Genomic DNA, 14,399 nt, shown 5'->3' on the forward strand with positions numbered 1-14,399 from the left:
CCTTTGGAAGGTCTTAAGTGCTACCACCCCATTGCTATGGCCATCCCTGGACGCCCAGTGCTGCCTCTGTTGCCGCTGAACAGCTGCTTTCCTGCGTCACTGGCTCCCAACTCAAAGTCTGGGGAAAGCAGATCTGATTGGTAGCGCTGAGGCCACAGACCCGAGCCTGAGCTTGGTGGGGTTGGGAGGGGTGTGTTCAAGATAGCAGATGCCCGCTGTTCTGCTTCCCTAGTGGAAGGAGCTCTGTCTCCAGCAGAGACTCATGAAATGAGGAATTTCCCCAAAACATATAGGAATGGGGTTCAGACACTGGGCAGTTAAAACATGGCCAAATTCCACTACATTTGGAATCCTTTTCACATGCCACACCAAGACTATCCTCCAGAATAAATGTTCTATAGAACACACTTTGGGAAATGCTGTGATATTTTTTTCACAAGAACTGAGGTCAAATCAGGTATGTCCTGAAGACCCTCACTCGCCCTAATCTAGCCATTTAATATCATAAAACTTAAGGACTGTTACTACCCAATTTAGTGCTCAATTACATCATATTTTCATGTTTTGTAATATTTGCTAATTGTTCCATGTATTTGTTTCTCTTTGAGGATTTTATCTGTGACATTATTTGGAGTCAAGCATGTATTTGACACTTAGTACATACACTACAGTTTCTGTTTTCATATGAGCGGAGGTAGCCCAGCTAAGGTTGTAGCTTTCAACAAGTCCTAAAAAAACACCCCAGGATGCCAGGGAAATGGCTGTTCTTAATTCTTCAGCATTATTTCTACAGATATTCCTTTCTCTCCATTTGTTTTCTTCCTGTGGGACCCCTATTATGTTGATGTCATAATTGGGTCTGTGCTCCCAATTTCTTAATTTTTCTCTTTATATCCTACATCTCTTTAGGTAGACCCTCAACACGATCCTCCAGTTCTCTAATCCGTTATTCATTCTAACGTCCAACCCATTGCCGAGGTCTTTATGTAAACAGTATTATTTTTTAAATCTGGGGTTTCCCAGTTGCTTCATCTTTCATCTTTATAGCTGCAACCTGTTTCATCTGAACAACGTCCTCCTATCCACATCTCTTCCAGGATGTTCACTTTGCTTGTCATGAAGTCTTATTCTTCCTGTTCCTTAACTCTACTACATCTGGTAAAGGTCATTCAGTTTGACATTTCTCACGTAACTTCCATCTGTAGATCTGTTGTGATTTTCTCCCATGAGCTCTGATTCCCTGGGCTATCAGCTACCTAGGGTCGTAGCGTGAACTCCCGAGGGGAGGAGCTAAATGTGAGGGGAGTTCAGGGAAGAAGGAGGGACTGGAAGGGTGGAGAGCCTCTGAGTTGACCATGCCCCTTTTCACCCCCCTCCAGGGGTCCATTCCCCGCCCATCTAATTTTACTTCTACCTTCCCGCCCCTCATCCATCGCCCCCCAGCCCCACTGTTCCTGCTCCCATCCTAACCTGCCGGCGTCTGCCCTGTGAAGGGGCCTGTGGGAAAGCAGGGACAGCTCAGGGTCAGCAGGTCAGCAGGCACAGTGGTTACCCTTCTCCACGCCAGCCTCCACAGGTATTATCCCGCGAGCCAGCCCACCCTGGGTGGGTACTGCTTGTTTCCTCCCTCCTGATGATGACGAGGCAGGGCAGGCAGCAGTACACCTGGGCCAAACTGAGGGAGGCAAAAAAGCACCACAAGAAAGCTCTCCTCCAACCTATTCCCTACCCATGGCCTCTTAGACTGAGGGTGGCCATGCGCCTCTCACCCCAAGAGCTGACCATCTTCTGTCTCTCCAGGCCTCTCACAGACTTTGCATTAGCTCCTCTGTCCCACTGCCCTCCGTCTGGCTTGAGGCATCTCCAGCCTTGGCTCCTGGGAGAGAGCCAGGGGCCTCTGTTGGTTCACCAACCTCTTAGGTATCTGTGTCTGCTCATCTCTGTGTGTGATTCCCTTTTCCTCTTTATCTTTCCTGTCTTTTTCTCTCTATTTCCTGCTTATATTCCTTCTTTTGGGAGGGAGAAAAAAATTACAAAGAGGTAAAAATAATTTATTTTATGGTTTGAGGCAGAACACAAGGATCTACTCCCTGGATTTTATTTATGTGCTGAGTGATTGCACTGCAGGCATGTTTCTTCTAGCGCTATTCTGAGGCCTACTTAATTAATGCTCTAAAGTTGGAAAAGCACTACAGAACTGCGATGCTTGTCAGAGTTATGATCTGATGTTTATCAGCTGTTTTTTTTTTTTTTTTTAGCCGTACGCGGGCCTCTCACTGTTGTGGCCTCTCCTGTTGCAGAGCACAGGCTCCGGACGCGCAGGCTCAGCGGCCATGGCTCACGGGCCCAGCCGCTCCACGGCATGTGGGATCTTCCCGGACCGGGGCACGAACCCCTGTCCCCTGCATCGGCAGGCGTACTCTCAACCCCTGCGCCACCAGGGAAGCCCTATCAGCTGTTTATTTCTGTAGTGGTATTCATTGCCAGACTGGTGCCATTTGTAATTTTAAATAAGTATTGGCAGTATATAAGTATTACCTAAAGAAAACTGCTTTCTAAACAAGACAAAGCCAATCATCTGCAAACATCATCCCCTTCAAAATCTTCAAAGATAATTTCCTGAGACTAGCAGAAGCGGCCTCAGGGAAGGCCATATTTCAGAGACACAACTATTTCTAATCATGGAGTAAACACTGTGGCCGAGATGATATATATGACTTGAATTCTTCTCTGGTGCTCAGGTAAGATGTTCCTCTTTAAATGGGCAAAGATAGCCTGCAGTAGCCCAGATTTGCTCCCTTTGGTCCCTGATCACTTATGTCTGGGTCCATGTAACTATCTTCCAACAAATGTCCTAGCTAGAGAACACCCCATGAAAACTTTTGGTGGGGTTGATTTGGGGGCTGCCCAGCATCCAAATGCCTTGCATGTTTTAGAGGAACTTCCTTCCCTCCACGCCACTGTGTGAGTTTTGTGGGAGGCAAGGCTGCCTGTAGATGCCATAGGGGGCAGGTACAGGACCCACGCTCGGAGAGTTGGATGCTCCCACTTGGTACTTTCAACGGTGATTAAATGATACAAAGATGAAGGAAGAGTTTAACACTCGCTGTCAGTGGTGACATCAGTAGGGACCATGACAACAGGGTCCAGGGGTGACCATGTCTAATGGCAGAGGAGGTGGTAGTGCCTAGGTGAGCATCCTGGCCACACATTCCTGCTGCGTGACTGTTGTTATAATTTCTTGCAGTGTATTCTCTCTTGGTCCCCACAGTGTGAGCTTAGGAACTCAGGTTGGGTGCTATCCAATATCCTTCTAGTAAATTCTTTTTCTCCTTATGTTAGCCAGTTGATTTCTGTTGCCTGCAGCCAATAACCTTGCCTGACCCCACACCCTCTTTCCTTCTCTGTCTACTTCATTCATAGCCCACAGCTAACTTGAGCCTTACTGTCCGCAGATCTCCCCAAACCATCTCTGCACACCCAGACTTCATTCTGTTTGCCTGTTTCCTTATCCCCCACTTTTTATCCCTTTATTACCCAGATAAACATTGTCCTTCTCCTTAGAAACCTATAATTCCTCCACTCTGGTGAAGACGGTGCAGGGAGAGAGAGGGGATGAATACAGGATTCCTTTTTTGCAAGTATTAGAGAGGATAAAATAAAACTGTGAGCATTTACATGCTAATTTTGGGGGGAGCATAACATACACCCCCAGTCAGACAAATTAAAATAGTTGTGAGTCAGTTCGTCCACAGAAGGACAGTTAGATCTAAAGGAACAGGAAGAGTCAGTCATTCCTGTTTGCTATGGCTTATCTTCATAGCTATTTAGTGGGGATCCGGAAATACCAGTTCTCAGGATTAATACTGCCCTAGAGGAACATATAGGTTAACTGCTTAGGTCTCCAAGCTGCCCTATGTCTGGCACAAAGAAGGAACCCAGCATTAATGACAGTAAAGCACAGAAGAGATGAAGGCTGGTCCACAGGGTGGTGGGTGCCTGTGGCTCTGTGAAACACTGAAGGAAATCTGTCACATTCACCGTTTTCCTTAGTGTCAACTCTGCTTGCCTGACTTAACACAGGCAAATGGATGCCTCGACGATCCATGGAGGAAAAACAGAAGTGAAAATCCTCTTGTTTCAACTTTCAGTAACTGTAAGGGAATCAGACATAAAGCTCTTAAACTGTATGATCAAACAACCTGACTGTGGAATTATGACTATGGTATTTAAAATTTTTATTGTTGTTGATAAGCATAACAGATGTGCTTTTGTGGGAGGTTTAGTAGACGTATCCTGAGGAAATGTCCTCAGGAACCTGAGTTATGTTCCTGACTTTGCTTCAAACTAGTTGTATAATTTGGACAAGTAATTTATTTTACCAGCTCTGTTTTCTCTCCTTTTAAGAGAGAGGAGATTGGGTAATTTAAAAGGTCCTTTCAGCTCTTAAGTTTAAAATACAATTACCTCTTTCTTATGGTTTTCAGGGATATATATATATATATTTATTTTTGCGGTACGTGGGCCTCTCACTGTTGTGGCCTCTCCCGTTGTGGAGCACAGGCTCCGGACGCGCAGGCTCAGTGGCCATGGCTCACGGGCCCAGCCGCTCCGTGGCACGTGGGATCTTCCCGGACCGGGGCACGAACCCGCGTCCCCTGCATCGGCAGGCGGACTCTCAACCACTGCGCCACCAGGGAAGCCCTTCAGGGATATTTTGTGTTTCTTTTATTGATAGAAAAAATAGAAAAAACATCACAAATGCAAGCCCAATGACACACTTCTGTAGCTAAGCAGACTTGACAAAGAAAATCTTGTTGACATGAGAAAAAGGAAATAATGGTACATGAAGTCAAAACAAATATATACTGATTGCCCAAATAATGTATGCTCTGCATCCTCCACTGTTGGTATTATTAACATTCTATAGCAAAACCTTAAAAATTGGGAGACCGGCTCTGAATCAGGAAGGAAGGAACAAAACATATCTCCTGAGATGAAGAAGAAAGAATATTTTGCCAGTAGCAGAGCTTCAAACGACCAGAGAACAGGAAGAACCTTGATGGACTGACAGTGTTCACAGAAGACTGGAAAGACAAAAGGGGTGGAAGAAGCAGAGAGACAAAAGATACATAGAAAAAAGGAGCAACAAGAGAATGGTAGAGATCGGAGATGATGGTAACAGAAGGGAAGGTTGGAAACAATGGTAAGAACAATGAGGAGCCCCCAATAAAGAGTTGCTTCAAACTCCTTAGTCCAAGATAGGCTATAAATGTATACACACGTACGCAGTACTATAATACTAAAAATATAGGGTGGCCTTTTCAACAAATGGTGCTGGAACAGCTGGATATCATATGCAAAACAAAAACAAAAACCAAACAAAAATTCTAGACAGAGACCTTACACTTTTCACAAAAACCAACCCTAAATGAATCATAAATCTAAACGTGAAATTCAAAACTATAAAACTTCCAGAAGATGATATAAGGAGAAAATCTAGGTGACCTTAGATTTTATGGCAAACTTTTAGATACAACACCAAAGGCAGGATCCATGGGGAAAAATTGATAAGTGGTACTTCATTAAATTAAAAAATGTCTGCTCTGTGAAAAATGCTATTAAGAGAATGAGAAGACAAGCCCATAGACAAGGAGAAAATATTTGTAAAACTTGTTTCTGATAAAGGACTGGTATCCAAAATCTACAAAGAGCACTTAAAATTCAACGACGAGGAAACAAACAATCCAGTTTAAAAATGGGCAAAAGATCTGCAAAGATGCCTCACCAAAGAAGATATACAGATGGCAAATAAGCATGTGAAAAGATACTCAACTGTATATGCCATTAGGAAACTGCAAATTAAAACAATAGGAGGGCTTCCCTGGTGGCGCAGGGGTTGAGAGTCCGCCTGCCGATGCAGGGGACGCGGGTTCGTGCCCCGGTCCAGGAAGATCCCACATGCCGCGGAGCGGCTGGGCCCGTGAGCCATGGCCGCTGAGCCTGCGCGTCCGGAGCCTGTGCTCCGCAACGGGAGAGGCCACAACAGTGAGACGCCCGCGTACCGCAAAAAAAAACAAAACCAAAAACAATAAGATATCATTCTACACCTCTCAGAATGGCTAAAATCTAAAGCACTGACAATGCCAGATGCAGATGAGGGTATGGAACAACAGGAACTCTCATGCATTGCTGGTGAGAGTGCAAAATGGTACAGTCCTTGTGGAAGACAAGTTTGACAGTTTCTTATAAAACTAAACATACTTTTACCGTATGATCTAGGAATTAAGCTCCTTGGTATATACCCAAATGAGATGAAAACTTAAGTCCACACAGAAATCTGCACCCAAATGTTTTCGGCAGCTTTATTCATAATTGCTAAAAATTGGAAGCAACCATGATGTCTTTCTTAGGTGAATGGATAAATAAACTATGGCATATCCAGACAATGTAATATTATTTAGTACTAAGAAGACATAAGCTATCAAGCCATGAAAAGATATGGAGGAACCTTGAAAGCATATTGCTAAGGGAAAGAGGCAAGTCTGAAAAGGCTACATGCTGTATGATTTCAACAATATGACATTCTGGAAAAGACAAAACTATAAAGAGAGTAAAGAAAACCAATCAGTGGTTGCTAGGGTTTGAAAGAAAGGAAGAAGGGATGAATAGGTAGAGCACAGGGGATTTTTATGGGAGTGAAATTATTCTATATAACTCACCATAATGAAGGATATATGACACTATGCATTTCTCAAAACCCATAGAACTGTACAACACCAATAGTGAACCTAATGTAAACTGTGGACTTTAGTAAATAATAAAGGCCAATAAAATATCAATATTACACCAATATTTGTTCATTAGTGTACCACGCTAATGCAAGATATTAATAATGGGGAAACTGTGTGAATGGGGGAGGGTGGGGAGAGGATATATGGGAACTCTGCACTTTCTGCTTAATTTTTCTGTAAACCTAAAACTGCTTTGAAGAATAAAGTTTTGTTAAAAATATGTACATATAGGGGACAGTGAGGAAGCAAACAAAGTTGAAAATCTTTTGCAGCCAAGGTTAGGCAGAGGGAGAGGTGAACTTTTATCTACACTTTTAAATGTCCACAGTATCAAGTGTAAGTTCCCAGGTAGCCAAAGGATGTTTTTGCTCAGGACAACATGTTACTTGATGATGTTAGATAAACTTTAATTTTGCCACCATTTTTGGAAATTAAGTATTTTATTCAAACACTTAAGAGTCTAACCAAAACATAGGTGATCTTCACTTTTAAATAACCAATACTTTCATAATTACATAGTGACGCCCCTGGCCATCCTTGGGATGAGCTGTAGAAGGCTGGGTCCAAAATAAAGTTCCTTAAAATTATGGATTGAAAACTAGCTCCTCAAAACCTTTTCAGTGGTCCAAATAAGAGAAAATTTCCCACTTCTTGGGAGCTGTGACAGGGAAGTGGATTCCTACAGCTTTCTTATCAGGAAAGAAAACTCATATTCAACTTTCTCTGGACACATTTTTCAATATAAGACAACTTCAAGCCAGCTTTACTCTTCTTGTTAAACTAACTGAAAAATCCCCTGTTGAATCTTGTAGCAAAATTAACATCTGCGTATAACTTCTTCCCAATAGTAAAATCAATTTCTTTGGCTATTACTGTCACTTCAAATAAACTGAGGGGATGAGGGGAATAAGAATTTGAAGTAATTAATTATTACAGCAAATTAATTTTATTAATAACATTTACTATATAATTTAAATTTGCTATATAACATTCAGCTTTGCTTTTCAGGAATGGAGCACTATCTTTTAACATGTAAATCAACTGCTTCTATCTAATTTTTACACACATTCTTATATATAAAAACCGAAGGATCTTAGGCTGAGGACTTAATAGAATACAATGTTATTCTTATTGCTGACCTTAGGTTTTAAGCAAGATACAGGTCCTTAGGTTTTGTTTTGGTTTGCATAGCCAGCTAATGTACTGGAAGACCTCAAAGTTTCCATTTTCAAAATGTCCAAGTAAAGAAAAAAAAGATCAATGTTTATAATTTTTTTTTTTTTAGCCAAATAGAAAAGACTATATTGTCTGGCAGCCCATGATGTATTTGATATTTTTCTTAGCAAATAAGCAGAAAGGATGGTGAGGCCCCAATTCCAATAGCTCATTAGTTGTGCCTTTAAATCATTAACGCACCATCTTGGTGTGTTGACATGAACTTCAGTCAGCTCCAGCATTAAACAACGCAGGAAGAGCTGGCTAACATACTCTGGGGTGCTGCATGGCAACGTGTAATAATATCAACAGGGTGTGGTTACTTCTATTTGAAATGAAGAAAGAAATGCTGGCACTTCTAGCAGCAAAGAGGTTTCACGGTATCTTCAAGTCCCTTGGTCTTTAAGATTCAAGCTAACAGTGAGGAATGACATAGGAGATACATCTGGTAACACATTGAAACCAAATTGGGAAAGGCAGAAAGGCTGAAAATCTCGATAAACTGTATAAGAACCTAAAACACCCTGTCAGAAGGGACCATCACAGCAGTAAAATCTACACAAAACAAAATAACAACTGAAAAACCAAACCCAACACTACAGCAAGCTTATAGACATGGCACTCAGCAAGAAACAAAAAGGAATTGAAAAACAAGTTCAGCACAAGTAGCAAAGGTAGGGGTCCATTGTACAGTTTAACATATGATTATCAGGTCAGGGCAGGCAGAAGATGGGCCCTGCATAAAATCAGACTCATAACTGGAGTAATGTCAGCCCCTAAATACCCTTATGACATGTCAATACTCTTTCTTCAGAGCCACGCAGGAAAATGTGAGAGGTGACTCTGTGGACTGAATGTTTGTGTCCTCACATCCCCAAATTCATATGTTGAAGCCTAATCCCCAGGGTGATAGTATTTGGAGGTAGGGCCTTTGGACGTTAATTAGATCATGAGGTTGGAGCTCTCGAAATTAGTGCCCTTATAATAAGAGACAGGAGAGAGCTGGCTACTCTCTCTGCTCTCTGGGCCACATGAGGACATATCTGTAAGTGCTGTTTACAAGCCCAGAAACCAGCTCTCACCAGATACAAGTCTGCTGACACTTTGATCTTGGACTTCCCAGCCTCCAGAACTGTGAGAAATCAATGTTTGTTTCCTAAGTCACCCAGTCTATGGTACTCTAACAGGCTGAACTGACTGAGACAGTAACCAACCACCCAGGTAATGTGCTAATGAGATGATTCTTCCCAAACAAGCACCAGTCCAGTTCAGTAAGGAGATGTGGGAGGACAGCAGAGGAGGTTTCTCTGCCTCATTTTGTAGAGAAAACGGGGAGAGTACATACGACTTGGAGAGAACTGAGGCTATTGCATTAACATTTTTAATTCTTCTAAGTAGTAATGTTTACAGCTAGAAGTTACCCCTGGAATGTCCTGTTCATGAGAATTGGATAGGCTTTTTCAGTCTGGATCTGACAGGCTGGTATAACTGATTCTAGATACTGGTTGATATTAACAAAGCCAAGATTTGTTCCTTAGGCATAGACAACTATATGTCATTAAAAGATAAATACCTCAGTGTAATAAACAAAATAAAAGAAATAAGTCCAGAGAAACATTTCAAATTCAAAAATCTATGGCAAACAATGAATTCTGTCACTGAAAGCCTCAGAGAGGCCCTCTTGCTGGGTCATGGTTAGATTTTTATTTAAGGGCTTCTTATCACCATCTAGCTCAAATATAAACATCTTATTATTGTCGCCACGTGTCTCTACAAGAGCATTCTCATTTCCCAATAAACCTGCTTTTATGCCCTCTGTCCCAGTCAAACCCATCCCTGACAATTTTCTCAACAAGGTGATTTCCTTCTAGTTTGGTCCCAGCCCTTGACAAAATGAAACCCTATGCCCCTTGAAAGGAGTCTCCAGACACTTCCCCTCCAGGGACTGAAATGAACTACGATCTTGCCTGACCTGTACCTTCAATCATTATTTTCATTATACTTCTTTAAACCAGTCACTCCATTCCTTCAGTGATTTTTCTTTTAACGGCAACTTCATATTTACATTACTCTCAGCCTGGAAGGCATGTGAGACTTTTCCAGGTGCTAGCTTAGCTAATTAGCATGACACATTTGGCTAAATAGTTCTCCAAGACAGCGTTTGGTATGGAAGATGCAGTGGCTGACAGGAGAGGTTAGGAACAAAGTCTCCCATAGCGGTTTCCTCTCTGCACCAAAGCCTAAACTTAGAATAGTCTTTCTCCTCCAAGCTGAAGGAAAAAGAATGGCAAACATACCAATGGCTTGAAGTGAAAAGGAAAAAAGATTAAAACGAAAAAAATTTGTCTTTTTTTTCCTAAACCGAATTCTTTTTTTTCCTTTTTTTTTTAAGTGCACTTATCCACATTGTTTTAATTTTTTCTTCCTTTGCCTACAGCATTATAGTCAGTTTTTGCAGACAGTGTCTTTATATGAAACATCCCGTGTAATTTTAATGATGATTAGTCTTTTCCAAAAGAAAAATCTTTAAATAAAATGTACTTAATTAAATTGAGAAAAACTTGTGTGAAGTCAAGATTTCTGGAGAGCTGCTCTCTGGAGAGCTAGATGCTACGTGAAAATTAGGAAATAAAATTTATGTTCATTGGAAAAGAAATGGGAAGCATTTGAAAAAGAGTTCAGGAAAGTCTTCTTTTTATAATGCGCTGTAGTGTGAATTTAATGATTTCATGTGCTACATGTCCATTAGTGCCAACATAAACACTGTTATTTGTATTTCATTCCATATTTTTCAGTTTTCCAATTAAGAATACACCTATGTCTAAACCAAATTCTTAGTTGCACTGAAGACAGGTAGATGGGAAATGACATGTGCAGGGGAGAGAGCCCTGACCAAGACCTTGCTCAGGTTAAAGGAAAAAGGTTCTGCTCTTGGGCTCATAGCTCTTTATTTAGCAGAGTTCTTTAGTGAGTTTGGGGTTGGTCATGGAGGCAAAATTGCTTGACGTGAGAGAATATCAAAAATTTAGAGACTGAGAGGCCAGCATTTGGGGTGAGGGGTGGCCAAGAAGATGGTGACAAGCCAGGGCCTGAAAAATAGTGCCACCATCCTGATATTTCTCCTGGTGGAGGAATAGCTGGTAAATTGTTATGACAGTGTTGCTTAGATTTCTGGTTTAATCTGTCACCTACTCTGTGCTGTTCTGCAATTTCCTTATGTTACTCCAAACCTTCAGTAAAATTCTGCTATATCCAACAGGATTGTGTTCATGGTATTAGAAGGAGGGGGCGCTGGTCTCCAACATGAGGCAAAAGGGACCAAGAAGAGAGGAGGCCATCAAGAGAAACAGAATAATGGTTTGGATGGGTAGGTCAGAACGATGCCATTTCTGGAGAAAGCAACTGGAATACAGGACTGGAGGAAGAGAAGGGCAATTTTCCAAAGTAAATTGATTGAGGATTCCACTGTCTTATTTGCACATTAAAGAGAAGTTTCAGAAGGCTGTAAGATTTGAGGACATCTGGTTCATATTATTGCATACTGGCATTAAAATAATTAAAGCACTTGAGTTTTCTGTTAGTCCTAAGGTTTCCAACTATATTTCTCAGACTAGTAAAATTTAGGGACTGTCAGCTTTTTATTGTATTATGCAAAGATATTTTAAAAACTAATTATCACCATTGTTTCATAAAATAAAGGGCATTTTAACATACATACAGGCAAAATGGAAAGAGCATAATCCCAGAACAATTTTTAAAAATTTTGTTTTTATCTGAAATGATCTCACATTCAACCTACTAAAAGGTATATTTTATTTAGGTTTAGCTTAAAGAATCCTTAACTTTTTTTCAACTATTTATTCATTTTTTCAAAAACATTAGTAAACCTGTTATGTGTCAAGCACTGTGCTAGGTACTAGGGTATAGAGATGGACATGACTCTGCCCCCATCCTCAATATCTCACGGTTTTCTGGGAAAGTCAAGTAGGTGACCCTAACTGCAAACAGTGCAACGTTTGCTGAGTTAGAGGAACTCACTGAATACTGCAGCCAAAAAGGTCCAAAGAATAGTAAAAAAGCAGTCACTGTATCTCTAAGCAGCAGTGTAAGATATACTAAAGCCTGATGTAGGGTCTTACTTTGCACACATCATTTGAGTTTCCTCACCGATGATTTAGGGGGAAACTGGCAGTACACCCCAGAGATCATGGGGTTTTTCAGACATTTATTTATTCTGAGCCAATAACAGGGCTGGGAACACACTTCAGGTGCAATGTCAGCTGGTCCATACAGCACACAGAACTGGAAAAGGTGGGTTACAAGGAATGTGGGGAGTAAAAACTGACACCCCCCCCCGACTTGTCTACAGTGGAATGGGTCTGCACACAGCCACTCTGCTTACTTCAGGAGTACAACCTAAAGGTCAGCGAGGGACAGGACATGGTAAGAATATGGTGACATGGTCCATGGTGAAGACCAAGCTTAGGATCTGGTGCCAGACTGGAGATGGTACACTTGCTCAGTACACACACTTAGGAAATGTCTGGGAGTGGTGATGGGCACACTGGTCCCTCTTGGCTAAATACTACCCCCAAGCTACCAGGTTTCTGAGTTTTGATCCTAAGTGAGAGTTAGGGAGGCATATCATGGTATCCCAATCATCTGGTTCTGGAATTTCCCCAATGAGTAGGGAATGCTGGCATAGTAAGGGATACATATACATTCATACATATGTATACACATATATACACACTCATTCACATACATTCCTGGGAAGAAGATCTAGAGGCAGGTGCACTGGGGAGTTTTCTCTTTTCTCTGTGCCTCCTATTAGAGGGGAAAAGCTAACTGTATGCATTTTCTTACATTATACAATCAGAGTATATGTGTCAAAGGAGTAGTTGCTGGAATAGTCCTTTCCTTCCCTTGTCTCACCTCAATTTTTGTCAGAAACAGGTCTAGAACTTTCACTCAATTATCCATCCTTGTATAAAATCAAAAGCTCGATAAATCGGCTGATGGCTGCAGTTCCAATATCTTTGGCTGGGTCTTCTGGCTTCTCTGAAGCACAAACGTGTGACAACGGTACAGAAACGCAGACAGTGACTCTTGAACACACAGAGGTTCTGCAGCTTGGTCTGTTCTCACACATTCCCATTTTAGATTCTGAGCAGCTCTCCCTCCCCATGTGCTATGAGATAGAAGTCTGGCAGAATCATCCAGAAAAGATGAGGTTCCTTCCCCGCAGGGGATTAGGAACAGAGGTGCGGTCCTTTCCCTCCTCAGCCTTAGAAATCGTGACCTCCCTAGAGAAGGGCCCAGCAGGGGGCCAGGACCCGCAGACGGTGCGGGGAACCAGCGCCCCTGCAAAGCCCAGAGATGCTAGAGACCAGGCCGGGAAGGCGCGAGAGGAGGCGAAGGTGTCCCCGAGGCCGGTAGGGGAGGATACGGCAGCTTGGGCGAGTCAGTGATTGCTTTGAAGGAGAAAGGGAACGAGGGTCCCTTGGTCCCTGTGGTCTCCCGAGGTCGATTCCCCAGGGACCCAGAGCAGCGACGGGGCTCTGAGGTCTGGCAAGTTCCTGGGAGCGAAGGGAGCGAGTGTCTTACCTGGCCGGGCTGGCTAGTGTAGTTGAAGGAGTAGATGTTCTCGGTGCTGAGGCTCACCACCCCGTTGTAGATGCGATCGAACTCAGCGCCCCTGACGGGGTCGCGGGAGTCGTGGCGCCGCGCTAAGGGTTGCGCGGGGAGCCTGGGTGCCGCCGGCAGCAGAAGCCAGGACAGCGCGCAGAGCAGCGTGCCGAGCAGCGTGCAGCCCCGCATGGTGGGCGCCGCGCCCCAGGGGAGCGGGCGAGCGAAGAGCCGGTCCTTCCAAAGCCCCTTGCGGGCCCCGGCGCCGGCTGCAGCGCAGCGCAGGCGATGCCCGGCAAGCCCTGCCGACGAGTGCTGGCAACGCGCTGGCGAAAGGCTGATCAAATATTGATGCAGCCTCCTGGGGTCTCCACGGAAGGTCACGGGGCGGAGGTAGGGGGTGCGGAAGATAGGGGAACCGGGGGCTGCTGCTTTGCTTGCCAGCTTCTAAGTCCGTTTCCTTCCCCCTTTCTCATTTCTGAGAATTCCCCAGCTTACCCAGCCAGAATTTCAACCATCTCTTCCCCCTTAACCTCAAAAAAGAAAGAAAGAAAAAAAATGCGTTGGAGACATTAAAAAGAAATATCCACTAGTCTTGAAGAATCAACCTGACCAGCCATTGAGAGGAAATTCAGTCAGTTTCAAATAAATAGGCACGCGGCTGCAAGCGAAGAAATAGAAAGCAACAGAGCCTGTCCCCAAAGAGGGTGCACAAGTTCGCATTTACAGACTGCTACCTGCAGAGACCTCCTGCTCGTCTGA

General features: G+C 43.1%; 1 protein-coding gene across 5 annotated transcripts in view; it reads right to left on the reverse strand.

The window, feature by feature from the left end:
* Positions 1–13,829, reverse strand: part of SIDT1 (SID1 transmembrane family member 1) — an 84,327-nt gene extending 70,498 nt beyond the window's left edge. For all 5 annotated transcript variants that reach the window (XM_065876960.1, XM_065876959.1, XM_065876958.1 and 2 more), the window contains exon 1: positions 13,617–13,829. In XM_065876960.1, coding sequence (XP_065733032.1) covers positions 13,617–13,829 — 213 coding nt within the window. The remainder of the gene's footprint in view (positions 1–13,616) is intronic.
* Positions 13,830–14,399: the final 570 nt, after the last annotated feature.

The sequence above is a fragment of the Phocoena phocoena genome, chromosome 4, assembly GCF_963924675.1.
Source record: "Phocoena phocoena chromosome 4, mPhoPho1.1, whole genome shotgun sequence".
In the NCBI taxonomy this organism is placed as follows: Eukaryota; Metazoa; Chordata; class Mammalia; order Artiodactyla; family Phocoenidae; genus Phocoena; species Phocoena phocoena.